Below are 20,428 nucleotides of genomic sequence, written 5' to 3' on the forward strand. Positions count from 1 at the left end.
TGAAGTACACGCGTGCTGTTCGCCTTTTCGAGCGAAATACACGATCGCTCTTTAAAGAGTCTGTTTCCTGTACATAAACAATGGAGAATACAGTTTGGAAGACGAGCCGCTGTGTGTTTGAGGAAAGAAGTTAGGCACCATTGAAACAAATGTAACCCTTGGTCTTAAATTACTCAATCTCCCATGCAGCGTCAGTGATATTCTGGTGTGTTTGCAAGCTTCCTGTTAACTGCGCGCATGTTAGCAGATCTCCACCGAGAGCACACCACGGATATTTGTGTGTTAACATAGTTAACATGAGTTATAGATCCGGTCGTGTGATTGTGGCCAAAAGCGGAGACTCCATGATACACGGAAACGCGCAGCAACAATAAATACTTCTTTAAATGGAGGATCAAGTGTAGGCTCCATCCTGCAGCTTAGGTGTAACTAACGCTTCATATCTTTATATGGTGAGGTATTATTTTATTTAACCGTATTAAAGGGCGATTGAGTAATGCTATAATTGTTCACACACAGAGTGGTATGCAGTATAGCACGTACACTCACATACACGCCCACTCTTGTCCTGCTGGGACCGCTTCCATGTCGATTAACACCAATAGTTGAACTAGAATAGTTATTATAGTAACAATCTGCATCGCATCATGCATTTTTTTGATTAAAAAGAGTGCACTAATGTTACAAATGAGTAATTGTGAGTTTTGTTGAACTTTCTTTACAGGTGAACAGGACACTAGATGTCACACTACATGGAGAGAATGTGGTTTATTGGACGTGAGAGGATTCCCCCATCAGGAACTGAAGAGCAGAAGTTCAGCTCTTGCAGCAGCACCTCGAGGCCCTGCATGACAATTAACCTGACTGAAATGCTTCAGGCTGACAGACCTAAAACAGCAAAGAAGCCAGTTCCAATCCGCCCCCCAAGCCCCAGAGTTTCTCAGCCACAGGGACAAGAGTTCCACCGCAGTGTCTCCTGTGAACCCACACCAAAACCAATCATCCGACAACGGTCACACTCTCTGCCCTCTGCCACACAGAAGAAGAAGCAGTGCAGAACTGCTGGTGTACGGTTTGTTGACGCTTTGGGAGTTGATTTGGAAGACATCAGGCTTTTCAAATCTGGAGAGGATCCATTTGTACCACATCATGTTACCTTTAGATTGCTGATGGCTGCTGAGTTGACAGATGGAAGGCATCTGGAGATATCCTTGCCATACCTTAAGCCAGTTTTTGCCCAACAGCCAGGCGACCAGCCAGGATTCCTGCATCGTCTCCACGAGCAGAAAGTGTGTCTGGAGAGAGTCTTGTGTTTTGAGCTGGCTGTCATTGGAATCACACAGGTCCTCAATATGGACTTTGAGAAAGATGTCACAGTTCGCTATTCTTTCACAGAGTGGAAGAGCTGCACAGAAACTAAGGCTTCTTGGGTGTCCACTGTAACCAAGACCTGGGAAGGAGGAGGGGGCCAAATCAATTATGATACATTTCGTTTCCACCTGCCTGTACCTCCATTCCTGCAGCCAGGGGCAGCGTTACAGTTTGCCATCCAGTACAAAGTCTGTGGGGCTGAATACTGGGACAACAATGATGGAGAAAATTACAAGTTAGTTTGCCATAACTACAAACTGACTGTGCCAAAAGAATGTGAGGATAGTATGGTGCACTTCATTTAGGATGCTGAAAAAAAAGTAAAAGTAGAAGAATCTATTAAGAGCACTTTATGACTGTTTATGTCACTTTATAAAATGTATAACTGCACTGTAACAATTACATTTTTTATACACTAGTGCTAATGGGACTTCTTGAGTTAAGTTCAATATACGCTATTAACTCTGGACAGACATAGCCAGAGTGAAATGAATAATCACTAGTGCACTGATATGTAATGCCAACTTTAGTGCCATGGTTTTCCTTTTGAATTTTTTTTTAATGTTAATTAACATCCAATGGAAGCAATGGAAGTGTAAATATTCAGAGAAAGTGAAATGAATACACATTTTCTTCCAGTCAGGTATTTGACATAAAACATATTTTATACAATGCAGGAATGTAGACTGCAGAGAGATTTCAGTATATTTTACAGTCAAATGTTGTCAAACAAAATGTCCAGAGAAATACAATTTGAATATCTTGAAATGAATCAGAAACGGGTGCTTATTTTGTTAAACAATAAAGCATAGTTGTACACAATATTCAGCTTGTATTATTGTTATTTATTAATATTTGTAGTAGTATGTTTTACATTCTTACTGAAGGCTGACCATTTCCTGGCTATCTTCTACTAATTTCTGTTACTCACTGAGTTCCTTCTAACTTTCTTTTATTAGAAAACTGTTCAAAACATTTTCTTGGTGACCAAATATTCTTAAACATAGCTTTTGGTCTTTGTTTTCAAGCAAAATGGGAACAGACTACTGTAATCACAGTTTGTAGGCCAACAAAAATAAAAAAACAGCTCACGTGAGGGATCATGGGCAATGTAGTTGTTGAAAACTAAAATAGTTGTTCCCTCTTTGTGAAAGTGAATAATTGCTATAAATGTGTAAGCAGTGTGAGTAAATGTTAGTTTATGATAAAATGTCCTGGTAAATTAATGTGTTTTGGACGAGCTGCAGTGAGTTTTACAATGATAATATATAATATATAATATGTAATATATGTATTGTATGTACGTACTTACGTGCTTGCGTAGTCAACGAAAAGAGTTCGCGCGTTTTGCGCTGGAGCGATTGTGATCCTGTCAAAGCTGTCAAACAATAGGCATCATGTCAAGGTTTTGATATTGGACTTGACAGTAAGTACATTAACGTTAATATAAATAAATAAAATAAATCCGATGTCGTGTCCTTTAACGATTTGAGTTAACGGCGCGTTTTGAACGTTGAATTAGCGTCAGTTGGGAGAGATAACGTCAGCTAGCATTGTTAGCAGGTGAGCTAACGTTACTCCTAAACTACTACAGCGAAACTAAACCCGAGGCTGTAAATGTGGCTAGAGAGATGTTGAGCAGTGACCGTAGATTGTTTTTATTTTACGTACAGTACAGTAGGTTGTTACGTTAATAGTGTAAACAGACAAATGTGATGTTAGGTTGTCAACGGTTAGCTAATCGGACAACATCCAGAGTCTGTCACTGTAACCGCACACGGAGTTTAACAAGTGACACACGAACACAACAAATGATATATGAGGTTAATTCCTGTTCAGGTATGTTGATGTTGGAGCTGGTGTTTACCTCTACAGTCAAAGCGGCAGTGAAGCTGTAGCTGAAGGAAGAATGGCACCGAGTCAGGACGCACAGGTAAGGATGCAACCCTCATCTGTATTACTGTCACTCACAGTAGCGTTACTGAAATATTTATATTTGAAGTAATGGTGAAAGGTAAGCTTTGGATTAACCCTGGTTTTAATGTGCAGTTGGAGAAAGTTATCGATGATGTGTTGAAGAATGGGAATATCCAAGCGCTGGATTCATTTCTGCAAAGGGACATGCAGGATGGGATCCCCATAAAATGCTCCCAGCAGTTTCTCACAAGATTGGATAAACTTGTCAGCGGGGTAAGACGTAGCCACTTATTCATATGCATTGATGCTCTGTTGCTTGTAGGTTTTAACAAAACCATGTCTTTATTGTTTATGTAGAGTTTGGATCAAAAAGAATCAGCGAAATCAGCCAGTTTGGGTCTCGCTATCCTCCACAAGTGTAGGAACAACCTGAAACTCCCTGGTTATCGCGACGGACTGGCAGGAATAGTAGCTCAAGGCCTGCTCAAAAAGATAAGTATACATATAATACGTACAGGCACGCAGCAGGTGCAAAGTAAATACACTTAGTTGTTAATCGAGCCTTGTTTTGTGCACATGGTACAGTGGTTTGAGAAATGCAGGCAGCTGTGGATTCAGTGTGGCCCGCAGTGGGATGAGACCTTGTTCAGCCTCTCTGAGGAGTTCTTCGATGCCTTAATGGTGAGATAATTTATAACAGTAACACACACTGTCTATAATAAAACTACTTTAACGTGTATTACTCATGTTAGTGTCCATAATGTAAACTAATTTTCTGTCCTGTCTGTTACAGGTGGTTCACGAGTCATGCAAAGAAGGTACATTTATTTATTTGTATATTTGTGTGTTTCATCTTAAATTAGCCATGATTTTCAACTTGGGCCCCCGAGTTTCTCTAACAAAATGTAATTTAAAGGTCACAGTATCACTTGAGCCTCTTTGTTTATGTTAAGTTCTCCTCATACTGCTGCCATAGTTTGTCATTTTGATCTTGAGAGGATTTTATTATGCCACTTATGGCTATATCAAATCAGGTGCTCTCAATGTAGTTTTTAATGATTCTGGTCTGTTCTTATAGAAAGAAAAAAAGATTGTAGGAACAGATTCAGGTGCAACTTAATGAGCATTCTTCATAGAGATGTCAACACTTCCATGATGAATCTCAGTATAAAAGAAAAAGCCTTGTCTCTATTCACAGTACACAAACATGTTTTCTTTGCAGGAACATACAAAGTCACAGAGTCCTTCCTGTATCCTGTTGGCCAGTTGGCAGTAGACCCCAGAATCTACATCCTGATCCAAAGAGAGGTTTGAAGTTTTACTCTTTTTTTATTTTATTTTTTATTTGGCGTAGCAATAAAAACCTTAAATCAGGTGCTCATAAACTAACATGCATAACAATGTTCCAACAGGCTATTCGTAAATTTAACTTAATTCTGGACAAAATCCCAGTGGAGCTTAAGAAAAAGAAGAAGATCCTAACATCACAGGAGGCCTCAGATATCATGTATGTCACGGTAGTTTCCTCATAATAAGGATCATTATAGTTTTACTTATTGGTTACAGTGCAGTACACTCTTCATTATATTTTTACAGGATCAAGATGGCTGGTCAGATATTGGATGGTGGTGGTAAGTTCTTTCATAAGTAGTACTATATATATATAACTTTATCCAGAAGCATACATAGACATGGAAAAGGAACAACAATCTGTTTGTGGCAGATTACGACTTGCAGACAGCCGTGATGGAGGCATTGTGCAGAATGGCCGCTCCTGACCAGAGGAAGGAGCTGGCAGATAAATGGTTCACCATGAAGCATGTGGCCACTGCCTTTACCAAGATCTGTGATTCTGAGTTTGAGACGGTAAAAACTTGACCCCTCTCAAGCATTCACCAAAGTGATCATTTATTGTTACAATGTTAGTTAACTACATAGAAACAAATGTGTATATATATGTGTGATTTCAGGATTGTCGCAAGTTTCTAAACTTGGTGAATGGGATGCAGGGCGACAGGAGAAGGTACACAAATATTTTAGAATTCCAGAGACATGGTCTGGAAAGCTTGAGGGGTCTTTAGAGTTGCCACTCAAAAGAGGAGCAGTTTAATTGAAGTGTTATGTCACACCACTGACTAGCACAGAGAGTGAAAACGTGTGACTGTACTTCCTCTCTCCCCATAAAATGAAGACAGAAAAAAAACACCCAGTTGTTTAATACTGTGCAGGCAAATTTCTAACTGATTTGACAAAGGTAGGGGATAACTGGATAACAGTGTCCTCTCTGTGCTATAGAGTGTGTTCCTACCCTTGTTTGGAGGTTCATCTGGACAAGAACGAGGTCAGTATCAAGAGGACTTCTGTTGCACATCCAAAGCAGTGAGGTAGAACTCACAATTAGCTGTCCGCTGTTGAGATAGTTTGTATGTAAGGTGGAATGTTACAATCCATCATGTGCTCTAAGTGTATCAGTAGATGTGGTTGAAAGGATTGTGGTTATGTTGTCAGCTGCTGATGCCCGCTGATGAAAAGCTGGAAGAATTTTGGATCGACTTCAACCTCGGCAGCCACAGCATTTCCTTCTACTTCTCTTTACCCGATGAAGAAGCACAGGTACCTGAAGATCATTAATCAAAATAAAATAAAAGTAATGTGTCATTTACATAAAGAACAATGGATATATATTTGTTAGAGCCTAACGCAGTCTGGTTTTCCCTTCATGAAGGATGGCCAGTGGGAGACAATTTGCATCAGCGAGCATGAAGTCCACAGCTACACTGTCACAGGTAATCAGACTCTCACTCATCACTCCAGCTACAAATTTAGTCCAAACAGTCAACAAAATTATCTCACAACACATCTCCAGAGGAGGGGACGATGAAGGTCTTGCAGTTAAAGCTGACAGAGGTGGTGGTTGTGGGTGCGGTGGAAGGATCAAGTCTTACCATCCACTTCAGCTCCTCCCTGGATATCCTGCAGGCTGCTCGAAGAGTCTATGGACACCGTAAAGACAAAGTAAGCTTTAGCTTTATTCACTTCATCCGTATTGGCCACGATATTAATAAGAATATTTAAATACACAACTGTTAGATGATAGAGAGATTTATTGTTTTGCTTGTGTTCATAATAAATCTGTTTTTTATTAATAAGTGTCTTCTCTTCCTGTCAGGGCTTTGTGGGGAAAACAGGCACATCTGTAGTGAAGACTACAGTTAAAATTATAATGGACGAGAACAATTCCCAGGTAAAAAAATCAAAGCATAATACAACATCATTACAAATCTCTAAATGTGGACTGGACACTGTGGCATGGTGACAGACTCATTAGTGAGATAGATAGTTACATTCAGTCCATGATCTGCTTACAGACGACATCAGTGTTTTATTGTATCAGAAATGCATTCTGAAGTGCGAACCTAGTGTAGCATTCTTACTGTATGTTTATCTTCATGCAGGTTGTTCCAGAGAGTCAGGTGTCCCTTGGTGATAGTGAGAAAAATACTGCTCCCTACCCTTTACCTGCCCCGTCTGCACCTGTCCAGGTGAAATATATTGTATTTTATATTAAATTTACTTGTGTATGTAGGATCTAAATATACTTTAAGAGACAATGGTCTTGACAGTGACAGTGACTCATAAACATTACCAGGCTCTCTAGTTTTTTTTGTGATTACAGTAATTCATGCAAATGAAGTAGTCAGTATTTCTTTTCTAATTACCATTTACAAGTTAAGTGCATTAAACAGTGATTTTGCTGTGAAAATTATGTCACTTGAACTGAAACATCTTAAGAACTTGCAGTCAGGGCCAGTAGGGGGCGTCGAGAGCTAGGGAACCAACAATATCAAGTATTTGCCCTACCAAAGAATCATTTTATTCTTGTTCCTGTGTCAATAGCATCATGTGGGATGAATTACATATTTTTAAAAAATTCACATATAATATTCTGATTTTCCTTCCAGATGGTGACCCCCGCTAAGATGAGGATTTCAGAGTCTACCACCTTCATCAGCAGCAGTGCGGCAGGAAGCGTGCATGGTTCCAGTTCCCTCTCTGCTGTTATGCCAGCAAGTAGGTGACACTAGAAACCACCTAGTTCCAGTTATTATTCCAGTTTTTCTCCATTGGTTTGGCTCATTTCTCCAAACGGAAATGACATTCTCAAAACAACATGGACAAACTGAATTGTATTTCTCATTGATTTCATCACATTGCAAATGTCTTAGTACATCTTTGCAAATGATTAAGTACAGGTAGCACAATTTCCAAGTGAATAGATCCTGTTGATCTGAACTAATTGATTGAGTCTAACAGTTGTTCTCTCCAAAACATGTCAGCATCATTTCATTCTATAAGTCATCACATGCAACATAATACCATGAATACCATCTACTGTATTTATTTACAGCACTGTAGGCTACATATCATTTTCCTTGTTTTTGTTTATGTGTTATTCATTTACTTTTTACTCTGATCTGGAGGTTACTTTATATATGTGAATAAAAATGGCTAGCTTTCCTTGTGCAATGTGTGATGTCAAACCTTAGAGGCTACTCTTACCCTAAAATCCTGTTTTTTATTTTTATTTTTTCATACACAATTGTATTGTGTTAGCTAGACAAAAAAATAGTACAGTAACCATTGTGAATGAAGGACTGGTTAAGACTGAGAGGTGGACATGAGGGATATGATCCTCTGCCATAGTGACAAAACATCTAAACATGACTAAACTTGACTTGCAGTGCTCACACAATGCCAAAGGATCGATGCATTTTGGAGGTACTGACTATTTATATGAGAAAGAAATGTAGTTTTGACACACGAGTGAACTGTTTTGGGAGAGACGTGCGCTTTTGCAAGTGAGCTATGGTGTCGTGCTGAACTGTAAGACTGTTTTGATTTTAGAGTTTTGAGAATGTCATTTCTTTTTCGAGAAATGAGCCAAACCAATGGAGAAAAACTGTAATATCTTCATTTTTAAAATGTAGCTTTTGTAACAGAGTCACAGATCTGTTAGTAGCACAACATGCAAACATTTTTTACTAAACTTGGATTGGATTATATGTTTCTCACTGCAGGGCCTCCTGAACTTTTTTGATATCAAGAAAATATTAAAAGTTTTCTGTGGACCATTGTTAGACAGTTTATGACATTACCTAGTTTTTCTTCATAGATCAAGATGTTTAAGTTTTAAGTTTAAGGTTTGTCAAATGAGGTTTCTTTGACAAATAAAGTGCAAATTCATTTCAGCAGTGTGCCTACATGTATCAAGATTCTCGTCATATCCACGTTGACATTCACAGTATTGTAGCCCAAAGCATTCCAGGCAGTTTGTCCAGCCTGATCGAAGCTCCTTATTCAGCTCTCAATTAGTTTTTTCTCTCTTTTAGACATTCCAGCCAAGACTAAAGGGAAGCCATCTCTGCAGATGGTTCGTTCATGTGATCGGAAAAGTGAATTTTTCACGGGAGAGCTAAGGACAACCGCTAAGACCTGCAGCCATGACACAACACCTAACAGCACAATAGCAGGTGGCATGATAGAGCAGGTATGACACGTACTGAGCGTACTGCATGTAAATGTGATATTATTGCAAATATGCTGGTAATTTCATGGTGTCTGTCTCAGAGTGATGCATCTCTACAGAGCACGGCTTCCAAACAGGCCAATAAGGATAAAGTTGACAAACACAAAAAGGTATAATTGCTATCTTTGCAAATAAAGTTACGTTTGTGATTTCGCTTCCAGCTATCAAGCAAGTCTGGCATAATTTGTATGACAATCCCGTGTGGATTTTACATGTTATTATATCAGTGGAAGGAATGTTGTATTTACACAAAATATAGAAATCTTTTGTATTTGCTGTCTCTGCTTGTCCTGCAGAACATACCAGTGGCGAAAGCAGTAGACATGATTCTGTCTGGACAGGGAGAAGAGCATTCTCTGGGTATTGACATAGTGATTTTTTTTCTTTTGCTTATCTCAGAAATTCAGCCACACTGTTTTCTTTCAGACTTTTGAACCCTCTACTGATCTTTTTCCTTACAGAGCCTAACTTCGTGCCTGACACCCAACCCAGAACTAAGCAGAACACGTAAGCATTGTGAAAAGCCTCCGCACTGTTTGAAAATTTGCTGCCATTAGTGTAGCAAACGCTCTGATTGCTAATGATGTTATATATTATATTAAATTTATATTAATAATATTAAATTGTTCAAATTGCATATCTTCTAGGTGGACCAAACTCTCAGTTTCTGAAATGCTGATGATGCCCACACAGAAAATCAATTCTCTGCCGAGACCTGGTAAGGATAGAAGTCATCAAATATCTTTACTACCACTGACGCATCATTGCATATTTAAATCTACTATTTAGTTTTAAAATTAATATTTTCTTTTCTCTTTAGAGCCTCATTCAGGTTTGTCACAGCATCGGGATCGCCAGTCCTCAGCACAGAGACTATCAGCTCCAATTCACGGCCCAATCAGCCAAAAGCAGCTCCACACCGAACTCACTCAGCGTCTGCAGCAGGTCCTCAGTGAGAGGAACCAAGATCCAGCACTTGAGGAGACAACTGCACCTCTGCAGAGAAAAATGTCTGCTGTCAGAGAGGACTCTAAAGGCAGAAGCTCTGCAAACCGGACTGCTCCCAAAGAGCAGAAGGCCCAGAGAAGTGACCTGGCCAAAGGGAAGAGCAAAGGCCAAATACCCCTGGAGGTAGATGCTGCTCTAATCAAAGCTCCAGCCAAGGCCTCCACAACCAAAGGTTTGCAGGAGAGAAAAACGCCCAACGTTATGGTTGAAACTAACAGAGCACTTTCAAGCAAAGAGAAGGTATGGATTCTGTAAGTTTTAAGCAGCTTAATGTCCATCCTGAGGTTATTCAAGTTGTATACTATGATTCTCACACCTTCTACTGTGTCTCCTCAGAGAGATGCAGAGGTTGCAGGCGGCATGGTGAAGCTCATCTCTAGCCGTTATGAGTCCACAGCAAAAGATACCACAGAAAAGATCCCCCAGATCCCCCAGAGTTCTTCTTTTGTCAACAGGTCATACACCGATGATTGTAGATTGTACATTATGTTGTACTGTAGTACATAAATAAATGTCACTGCTAGCCTAACTGTCCTACTTATTATTGTTTGTGCTTTTGCAGTAGGCCAAGCTTCAATATGAGCTGGTTACCATCTGTAAAAGTAAGTATTCATTACTTGGTTTGTAGTAACTTTAAGTCACTTACCTCCTGCTTGACTAACAACGATCTTTATCTGCTACAGAGAGATGTATTTGGAGCTGTGAAATCACACAACAAATCAGCTACATGCTCTACAAGTCATGGGTAATACAATACAATTAAACAGTTTGGATATTTTATTGGCTCTCATTGCATGTAAGGATGTTTTTAATGCCTTTTCTCTTTTTTTGTACAGAAAAGATATTTTTGCATTCAACATTGATTCACAGTTGGATTGCATCAGCGTAAGTTTTACTAATGTTAGTTCATTTATATCTTGAGTTTTGGATAATTCGTGTCTGAGTACTTGGTATGCAAGTGTACTCTTTAAAGTCTGTCGTTTCTCTTTAGGGAAAAGACAAAACCTTCACTAACACCTCTGCCGTATCAAGCAGGTAGGTCAGTCAATTGAAAATGGCATGTGGACTTGTTTGTCAAGACATTCAGTCTTTGAAACAGCAACATTTGTATTTGCATTATTCCATATTGTTTTCCAGTGTTTCCATCAATAAATCAGGACTCAGCACAACCAAGAAAGGACAACCTGTGGCAAAGGTATACTTTCTGTGTGTGTGTGTGTGTGTGTGTGTGTGTGTGTGTGTGTGTATGCTTGCAGAATGTGTGTTCATGTAACTCTGCTTTTATCAGGTAAAGGGAGGACAGCACACAAATCCAACAAGGAAATCACACAAAGTTATAGTTAACACTTGTAATTAGGGGAAGAATTATGCAGCAATTACACCGAAAAAGTGAACCTCATGTTAGCCAATATAGCGTTTCTCTCTCTTTTTCTCTGTCTGTCTATCTCCCTCTAAAAACTACCTACTTGTAGGAGAAGCGGCATATTAAGAAGCATCTGTTCAGCGACACAGACACAGACAATGCCATGACGGAGGTCAGCTGGCTGAGGGAGTCAGGCAGGAAACCCAAACCCAAAGTTACCAAATACCCCAGGCAGGCGCCTGTCAAGCCTAAAGCTGTGTCTCCTCATACTTCATGTATGCCATTAAAGCCCCACACATTCATGCTGCTCACAGTCTAAAATTCATCACATTAAGACTGGATGATGATACAGTTATTTATCGAAGACGTTAGTATTTCTGTAAACAGAAATTGTCTTTCTTTCTTAACAGATGAATCCCCAGATTTACCCCCGCCCTCACCAAAACCTGTAAAGGGCAATACTAAACCAAACAAGGTAAAGCAGTATGTTTGGTTTTCTTGCAAAATAATGTGTTTTAAGCCTTTGATGCACTATCCCAGTCAGCCACAGTGTGTCATTGTTTAATCAGAAGAAGGCAGAGAGAGTGGAGCATCCAAAGAAGACGTTGAAGCCAGCAGCAGCACCCAACAGACGACATGCAGCAGGCAGGAGGCCCCAGAGAGCTGCAGCCGCCTCTGCAAAGAGCTACAAGGAGCCGGACACCGATTACAGCCAGTCGGAATCAGACGAACCTCCTGTTTCCAAGGCAAACGACTACCCTATATTGTTTATCTACTTTTGAAACACCGCTGAACAACTACCATCGTCGTTGCTGCTTTTAATGTGTTTACACGTGCACATCTTTTTTAGTAAGAGTACAGACCAGTGTGATCCAAGTCATCATTGCAATAGGACAGACATTGTAATGCTTAACTTATAATACTATCTTTCATGCTGTCAGACACGCTATGCCGTAAAAACAGTCCACCTGAACATGTGATTGGTAGATATTGTTTAAAATGTTTGGCGTCAGGCACTGTTGTTAAAGTAGTAGTAGTAAAGTGTGATGAATGAATGTTGTTTGAACGATGGGAAACACTAGATTCTTTTGATGAAACTGTCTTTGTCCACTAATAATAGTACTCCTCCACTGATCATCTGGAGAATGCTGAGAAAATGGGTGAGGCTGCCCAGGTGACACAGAAAAGTACTGCCAGCAAAAGACTGACCAAAAGCTACATGACCAACCTTCACAGCGGCCACTCAGCGTCGGTGCCAGAGCAGTCAACCACCTCCAAGGTAAAGGTCGTAGAGTTTAAATCCCCTTTTATCCTGATTAAGGGATTATCTATTCTGCGTGTCATAAAGCATCTGTACACGAATATATCAAAAACAAATCCATATCACCACATGCACATTATTTTAATGAGGTAACAAACCTAGCTATGGAGCCTTTCAGTTAGCGTTCATCAAGATGAAACAAAAAAAAAATCAGCATCAGAGGTCACAGTGAACTCCACAGATGGATGCAGTTGTTCAGAAACATGCGACTATTGTCAGCTGTAAAGCTTGTTGACAGTCCACACATCTCTTACTCAACCTAACTGAGCTCTTATAGAATATACAAAACTTCTCATTAGTCGCCGATCTTGTAGTGTGACTAGATAATAATGTGAAATGTGACACACTGGGAATTACTTTTTGAATGGATAGTTGTAGCAACGTTCCATTTTCTTTTTGGTTTGTCTGCCAGCAGGGGAAAAATGAGAAGACGTGTTCAGAGGTCCCAGAGGTGAAGAAGAGAAAAAACAGACTGGACAACAGCAACCAGTCAGATCTGAAAAAGCTCAAAGTGGGAGCCCATCCTTTTTTTTTAGATAACTCCAGCATCAACATCTTTAAACCAGCTTCAGCAAAAATCTATACACATTTTAGCTGTATTAGCCGGAAATAAAGCATGGCTTTTTGGATATGAACATGTGGTCTAGAATGGGTTTCATGTTTGTTGAACACCATATATAACGGAAACACTTTGTTTTACAGCAGCAGAGGCCTGCGAATGTTCTTCCAGAAACTTCCAAGTTGAATAAGAGAAATGTCCATGCCCCAGTTCAAGAACAGATGAATGCATTGAAGGATTCCTGGGCTGCCCGCCAGACCTCTTTATGTCAGTCCCCTCCTTACATCGAGAGGATGAGATGTAAGACTGCGGGAAGTCACTCACCAACATCAGAGTTAGATAACAGTCATTTGACTCCTTTGACATCAGCTAATGTCTTTTTCATGCTTCATACTGGATTAAACGGTTTGTTAATTTTATCACAGAAGCCACACACTGTATATTACTTAATGGCCTTTTTGACGCTTTAGTTCCTAAACTTGTTTTCCATCATTGACAAACTTGCCTTTGCTTAAACTCCACTTAAATGTAGCCGATTGTATCGCAAGATAATGTTGTTGATGATAACATGATAATGATAATGGATTTTGCTTAGTGTCGTAGTTGCATGTTAAGTTGACTAGCTCGAGAGAATGAAATCATCTGCCTTTGAGATTATTTAGTCTGATTGAAGGGCTAACTAGTCAGGTCCTCGTGGCCCTGATGTGAAAAAAGAATTTTATTTTGAAGGCCAGAAAAATCTAATCTGGAATGGGTACATGTATTATAGAATATTCTTCACCTTAAACCCACATTGTACTTCCTTTACTTGGTTGCTCAAAGTGTAAAACAGTTTGTATGCGGTTGCATTTTTATTCCCACCACCTTCATGCATTTTAAAGTTGCATAAATGATCCTGTTGCTCTCCAACCTCTTAACTGTAAATTGATATGTAGAAAAGCATGTACATATTGACCTTTGACTCTCTGTCCAACTTCTGAGGCCAGCTGTTTGAACATCTGTGCTTATTTTGGACCCTCACAGCTGCTGAGAGGTCAGCCCCAACCTTGGATTTGACCTTCTCCCCTCACCTCACCCCGCGGGGATCCCCACTCCCTGCCTCCCCTGACCCTCCCTGCCAGGACACCCCCTCGCCAATCCTGCTGCTACCCAAACCTCAACCTACAGTCAGCAGTAAAGGAAACTTCAAGCCCTCTTCCTTGTACAGTGTGGAGAAGAAGCACGGCTCATCCAAGACGCTATCCATCCAGTCTGTCAACTCGATCCCTTCACTGACCCCCATACATCAAACCTCCATTGGACCTAGTGTGGTAGAGGTAATACTGCACTCTCTGACACCCTACATATCGTGCTTCATATGTGGATTCTGTGTCAAAGAATAGAGCCACATTCAGAGATTTCTTTAATGGACCATAATACCACATGCTCCCATTCATGATGTAGTGAATCTGGATGGTGTATAAAAAATGTGTTATAGACTAAAAGGTGTTTAATAACTCATCTTAGAGTTATATTCAGTTCACACGACTGGTGGAAAGTTCCCTGGTATTTCACGTGGTTATGTGATTCACACACCTTAACACTACGCGGATGTCACTGACGTCAGTCAGCAGTCATGTGAGAAACACTGAAGTGACATGGAACATGAACATGGAATTTAAAGAAGTAGGTTTGTGACTTGGCTGATAGAAATTCTCAGACCAGCTGAGAAAATGTGGTTAGAGAAAGTAAAGTACCACTTGCCACTTGAGTTTTCATGTTCTCTTTTTAAGCACTATATTGTATATGTCATATTGAATCTCAACCTCAACTTCTAATACCAAGACATTCTTAGGGGTAAACGTGTGTAACCATGAGTCTGAATTCAACTTTTCCTGATAGATACATCATGTAATTATGTAGATAATGTTGGAATTGTTCATGATGATCTGAACGATTAAGGAGCATGATTGAAATGACTAACTCCAGCCTGAGCAGATAATAGCACTTCAACATTTCATCTGTGCCTCGTAATGCATCACAGAAAATGTCTTCATCCCTTTACTCTCACTAATCCATGACAGACGAGGCGATTAGATAACCACTAAATGACTCGCCGTATTTCTTCTTGTCCATCGTTTTCTCATCACTTTCTGTCCCTTCTCCATTCCTTGATTTGTTTCCAGACGAGTTTGACCCAGCAGTCCTCACCACCTCGGTCTCCTTTGGCTTTGTCCACTCTGCCCCTGTTGACATCCACACTCCTGGAGTTGGAGAAGCCGCCCATACCCATACCCTCTCCTCCTCAGTCACCATTACTTGAAGACACCGCACACAACTATGGCTTCAATTTTGATTTTAGTAAAGTGTCTTCAGTGAGCCTGTCATCCACTAAGTCATCCGTGTTCAGTATCAGAGTTAAGGACAGCTCCGCTGAAGTCCTTGATGTTGAAGAAGAGGTAGGACTTCACCACCCTGTAGGTTTTATGATTGCTTGATTATAATTTGATGGATAAATAGATGGACGGATGGGAGCACTGAAACCACTGATGAGTTACTGAGTTAATGTAATATTTAAATAGCTGTAGCCATCAAACAAACCACTAATGCATCACTGTCCATCCTGATAGAAATCACCGCCTTCAGACCGAGGACGAAAGCCTGCACAGCTTCATGTTTCAGGTAAAAGACCTTTTGTGCTGAAGTCTGTCCCCAATGCGATGCCTCCTCTACACCTAAACAACATTGCAATAGTCATTTTAAGTACCACAGAGGAAGCCACTGATCTGTTTTAAAGGAACCCCCCGTGTTATGAAACAGTCGTACACTCGGTAATGCGTTACAACTGCTGGTTCTTGTCACAGGACCCACCCGCAAGCGGCACATCTCCTCATCCAGGGACTCTGAGGAAGACGAGAAGGAAGAGAAGAAGAAAAGCAAGATGAGAGGGCAGCGTTCTCCTCGAATGAAACCAAGGAAGTTATTCAAGTCCTGTAAGACATGTTACTTGTACTAAGTAAATAGGTAATAAATTCAGTGTGCATTTACAAATGTTGAATGTTACGCTTTGTTCATAAACCAACAAAACGATTTTAGTTGTATTATTGTCTGCGTGGTAATCTGTAATTGAAGTCAACTGTTCATAACTTTTGTCTGTTACCGTCAGTCACTAAGAGTCAGGTGAGCCGAGTGATGTCTTCTTCCCACACGATGAGCTCCAGGCACTGGGAGGCTGAAGTTGAGAACGGAGACTTGGACATCGACGAGGATTTAGAGTTGCCAAAAAGTGCTGTAACCCCGAGTAACCTATGCCAGCAATTCAGCTCTGAGCTAAAGAAGAAGTTCCAGGTTGGACACACACACACACAACACACGTTCAAATCATCAACAGAGCAAGAGAATACTGACGTAGTACATGACGTAGTTTCTGTTTTGATGTGTTTTGTATTAGGTATATTCTCACAACATCCCATGAGCACTTGATTTCTCTCCTTCAGCTCTGTTCTCATGATCCTGAGATTGTCGTGATGACCTTACTGAACCAACCTCTCCATTATATGTGTTTGTATTCAGAAACGTTATCAGATGATGGAGGTCTACAACAAACATTCTTTGAAGACCGTCCAGCAACATGTCTCCTCCCTCAACGTGGAAGTTACCAAATACAGGTCAGTTAATTTGTAGTTAGTATCATACCAAAACACAGACTTAACTATCTTTTCCATTCACTGCTTATGTTGCTTAACAGGTGAATGAATTGAATGAATAATAATGATGAAGTTAATATACAAACTTTTTTTTTTTACCATTAATGTACAGCTTAATTTGATTTGCTCGTTGTCCGTCAGTGTACGTTTTGACGACTACACAACACACAGTCAGGATTCAGTGTTTTGCATATCTACAGTGATCTCTCTAAAGATACTTGTTTTGTTTGCCACTTCACTGGTTAATTCTCTGTCCTCTGTACAGGACTCAGAGGCTCGAACAGGTTCAGGGTGTCCTCTTGGAAGAGATCCATAAATTGGAGCAGGACGACACCGTGCTGAAAAACATGGAAAAAGACCTGACTGTATGCCACCGTGTCTTTGTCTCTCTGTATCTCTTACTGTCTTACACACACACACACACACACACACACACACACTTTTGCTGTGTAACATTGTGGAGGAGAATGCAGAAAGTAATATTCAAAACAAAATGTCCAGTCATACAATATTCTGTTAAATGATAGCAACGAGATGAGATGATGAGTTTTTTTAATTTTATTTTTTATGTTGATTTGGTCAATACTCTGATCAGCGTTTGACCTCTGTCCTCTCACAGATGTACTGGAAAAAGCAGATCACGGCGTTCCATTCCTACCAGGACCGAGAAAACATGAGGTGAAATTTAGGCCTGCGTGTCTATGTGTGTTTGTGTGAGCGCTAAAAGATCCATGTTTTTCTGCCACGCTTTGATCAATGCTGTTGCCACAGGCTTAAACCCTTATACTCTGTAAAAGGTTGAATAGCACACTTGTTTATTCCAGGGAACATGGATTAAAAGGATTGACTTTAAAATTCATTTTTCCTCAGGCTTATCATATGGTAGATACGTACCCAACAGCATAAGCTATTTTTTTTTTGGAGGGAGTGCTTGAGAGTTCACTCATGTTTATTTATCAAACATTCCCTCTACCATTATCCAGCCAGACACTGCTGCTCTGACTGCAAAGGGCCTTCCTGTTATACCCAGGTTTCTCATAGTCAAAGTTAATAGGCATAACAAAATATAATAAGATTATCGAGGCTTTTAAAATGAATGAACGGCTATGAAAGTACTTGATTTTTTTTGTGTGTTAATATAGAGCATCCAAATTCATGGATCCATTCATAAAGGGTAACTTTGTTATTTTCCACTGTTTTTTATGTCAGAGTAACATAATGGGTGCGAGCGCTGCAGCCAGCAGCCGTTAAACAAACTACAACCTAATCCTCATGGGCCATTGTGCACTGTCAGTGTGCGTCCATTAAAAGTGCTAACAATACATTCAAATATTTTCACTGTCATACCTGAATATTTAGCTGAGCAATGTGGATGAGGCATTTGAAGTCGATGCCTCTCTGGCCTTTATTTGAGCCGGAGTGTATGGATGGGGGTGGGGGTCGGGGTGGGGTTTCATAGGTCAGTACACAGGTGTTGTTCCTGTGGGTGCTGTGATCATATGCCCATAGAGGCAATTTCCCAGGTCGGGTCAAGCCAAAAAAAAAAAAAAAAAAGTAGTAGTAGCAAGAACAGCACTTTTAATAGAGAGACCTATTTTGCCCACGAGGATTACAATGTGGTCCCTTTCATGGCTTTCCTGCAATACATGACCAAAACCAAAACTTCTCGTCCCCTTTAATCACTTTGTTGTTTCAGCATTCGGTTGAAAAACGTTACCTTCAACACGTATGATATGAGCACTGCTCTGTCATACATGTACGTGGCTGGCTAACAAATAATCTCTGGCTGACTTTGTTTTTTATTTGACCCCATTTATTGTTCCTCCTGGCCATATGAGCGTCTCAGTTCCATCTGTTGAAAAGCACCATGTAAATTACCCGATTGCCTCCATGATTCTGAGAGTTTGGTGTGCGAGCCATGGCCTCTATTTTTTGCCATTCTGCCTTACAGCACAGATTTTATGTGACATGATTCCAGGAAGTGACTATGGTCGTTGTAGCAAGGGCTTTCACTATATTTTGTCAGTAGTCTTAAGTACTTTGCCATCTTGTTGGGTGGTTACTTCTTTAACACAAAACTGTAGAATGTTTTTCTTATGCTCCCCCAGATTCATTCATCGTTCATCGACGTTGTTAGAAATGTGTTTTGGATTGTGAATCACTGACGTCCAACGAAGCAGCTCGGTGTTGAAAATTGCTGAGAAATATGAAAATCATGAAAAGAAAATCCAATACAACTTTAAATTAAGTCACTAATTTAAACAATTTTGACTTACCAAGTACTGTTATTGTGTGGTGAATTAAATCCTTTCCACTCCAAGTGCAAGAAAATAGATTTAATGTTTATTAGTGTCCCCTTATCTGTCAGTATATTCACGTTTCCTTTACCTTTATCTTCTGTGTTTTCCCACCTTCTTCGGCTGCCTCCAGAAATGGGTCCCTGACCAAAGCCCTCCAGAGTAACGTGTGTCACAACGTGGAGTACGAAGAGAAAATATTCACAAACCAGGTTTGATCCTTAGACCCGAACTTCACAGCTAACATCTAATGTGTGCTTCATATTGTTGCCCAAGTGTTAGATTTCTAATTAGCTGTGCAGATCCATAGCTCAGTTACCTCGGAATGAAGAATCTTTATTTACAGTACATCTGTCCTTTAAATAGAACGTGTCACCTCCGCCTCTCGACCTGTCTGTCCAGTCATTTTTGCTGAGCTGGCTTTACAACATTTTGCTTATCTCATTGTCTCACGTGTCAACTCGTCCCCTGTGTGTCCATGACTGTCATATCCCGTGTTAGTGCCTCTAAATCCCTGCTGCTCTGCCTGCTGTTTTCAGATGTGCCTGATAAGAAAAGACATGAAGTCAGTTCAGGAGAGACTCCTCAGTCAGATGGTGAGTAGACATGATACATAGCTGACTCATCAGCAAGGATTAGACTGGAACAGTTGAGGTGTGTCCATTAACAAAGTGTGGAGAGAATTTACGACTCAGGTGATGATGTGTACCGATTCCTGAATGTTTCTTTGTGCTTGTGTACCTTTTTGTAGCAAGAGGGGGAGATCCAGAGTGTGAAGAGAGGTCTACATGCTTTGTTTTTCCCCTGATGGGACCCATCATGGGTTTCAGTTGAACAAAGTCCTGCCAAAGGTCTCTACACTCTAAACAAGGTTGTGTATTTCACCGCACGGCGCACGCTGCATTGTGTGCTTCAGCTGTGCTCATTTCATTTCAGAGTGTTTGCCTGAAGTGTTGATTTTTCCAGGCTCTGCTTTTATTGAACGTGGGCGTGTTTGGTTTATTCTGACCTGGATGTGTTGTTGCTTTATGTTTATGTTTTTATTACAAATGTTCCTATTCTAATTAATATTTATTATTTGATCAAATTAATGAATTCAGTCATTTTAAGCGTTCTTTGAAAGTAAGTACAGGTAATAGGTGTTTTCCATGTCTTAAGTTTTCTTGGTGCTGTGATATTTTTTTGGATTTATTCATGTTGGTTAGTTAAGTACTGGAAAAACTAAATATTTAAAATGTTAGGTAATCAATTGTTTGTTTGTTTTTTTAATCCTCTTCAACCTGAGTTTTAATTAAAAAATAAAAAAGGTGTGAAAGAAG

General features: G+C 40.1%; 2 protein-coding genes and 1 long non-coding RNA gene across 12 annotated transcripts; 2 read left to right on the forward strand and 1 right to left on the reverse strand.

The window, feature by feature from the left end:
• Positions 1-5: 5 nt before the first annotated feature.
• ppp1r3da (protein phosphatase 1, regulatory subunit 3Da) lies at positions 6-2,186 on the forward strand. 2 transcript variants are annotated; one of them, XM_027288489.1, is made up of 2 exons: positions 6-151; positions 725-2,186. In XM_027288489.1, the coding sequence occupies exon 2, from the start codon at positions 741-743 to the stop codon at positions 1,674-1,676; it is 936 nt and encodes a 311-aa protein (XP_027144290.1). In that variant the 5' UTR covers positions 6-151; positions 725-740; the 3' UTR covers positions 1,677-2,186. The 2 variants fall into 2 exon arrangements, with proteins under 2 accessions (XP_027144290.1, XP_010729746.1); XM_010731444.3 differs by lacking the exon at positions 6-151 and adding an exon at positions 184-452.
• LOC113747706 (uncharacterized) lies at positions 1,347-3,344 on the reverse strand. 2 transcript variants are annotated; one of them, XR_003463821.1, is made up of 3 exons: positions 3,239-3,344; positions 2,684-2,749; positions 1,347-1,450 (listed from the first exon to the last, which is right to left on the reverse strand). It is a non-coding gene; the product is annotated as an uncharacterized LOC113747706 (long non-coding RNA). The 2 variants fall into 2 exon arrangements; XR_003463822.1 differs by having other exon boundaries at positions 1,373-1,450; positions 2,680-2,749.
• sycp2 (synaptonemal complex protein 2) lies at positions 2,685-20,418 on the forward strand. Of its 8 annotated transcripts, none has more exons than XM_027288479.1 (47): positions 2,685-2,797; positions 3,247-3,304; positions 3,421-3,561; positions 3,646-3,780; positions 3,865-3,969; positions 4,082-4,106; positions 4,511-4,596; positions 4,701-4,795; positions 4,885-4,919; positions 5,012-5,154; positions 5,259-5,311; positions 5,584-5,629; positions 5,797-5,901; positions 6,014-6,074; positions 6,155-6,303; positions 6,458-6,532; positions 6,744-6,830; positions 7,251-7,359; positions 8,679-8,836; positions 8,917-8,985; positions 9,172-9,235; positions 9,337-9,382; positions 9,523-9,593; positions 9,696-10,123; positions 10,220-10,338; positions 10,446-10,485; positions 10,567-10,628; positions 10,720-10,768; positions 10,875-10,918; positions 11,021-11,078; positions 11,356-11,521; positions 11,657-11,721; positions 11,816-11,992; positions 12,367-12,525; positions 12,980-13,078; positions 13,270-13,426; positions 14,150-14,442; positions 15,292-15,564; positions 15,736-15,787; positions 15,970-16,098; positions 16,272-16,453; positions 16,679-16,773; positions 17,078-17,177; positions 17,432-17,490; positions 19,243-19,321; positions 19,649-19,705; positions 19,861-20,418. In XM_027288479.1, the coding sequence occupies exons 2-47, from the start codon at positions 3,281-3,283 to the stop codon at positions 19,915-19,917; spliced, it is 4,881 nt and encodes a 1,626-aa protein (XP_027144280.1). In that variant the 5' UTR covers positions 2,685-2,797; positions 3,247-3,280; the 3' UTR covers positions 19,918-20,418. The 8 variants fall into 8 exon arrangements, with proteins under 8 accessions (XP_027144280.1, XP_027144283.1, XP_027144284.1 ...); XM_027288482.1 differs by having other exon boundaries at positions 13,273-13,426; XM_027288483.1 differs by having other exon boundaries at positions 12,983-13,078.
• Positions 20,419-20,428: the final 10 nt, after the last annotated feature.

Source organism: Larimichthys crocea, chromosome XV (genome assembly GCF_000972845.2).
Source record: "Larimichthys crocea isolate SSNF chromosome XV, L_crocea_2.0, whole genome shotgun sequence".
In the NCBI taxonomy this organism is placed as follows: domain Eukaryota; kingdom Metazoa; phylum Chordata; class Actinopteri; family Sciaenidae; genus Larimichthys; species Larimichthys crocea.

Coding starts and splice junctions, on each gene's coding strand:
- ppp1r3da (XM_027288489.1), top strand. CDS start 741: ATGTCACACTACATGGAGAGAATGTGGTTTATTGGACGTGAGAGGATT.
- sycp2 (XM_027288479.1), top strand. CDS start 3,281: ATGGCACCGAGTCAGGACGCACAG. Junction 6,075..6,154: donor CCACAGCTACACTGTCACAG/GTAATCAGACTC, acceptor ACACATCTCCAG/AGGAGGGGACGATGAAGGTC. Junction 9,383..9,522: donor CCCAGAACTAAGCAGAACAC/GTAAGCATTGTG, acceptor CATATCTTCTAG/GTGGACCAAACTCTCAGTTT.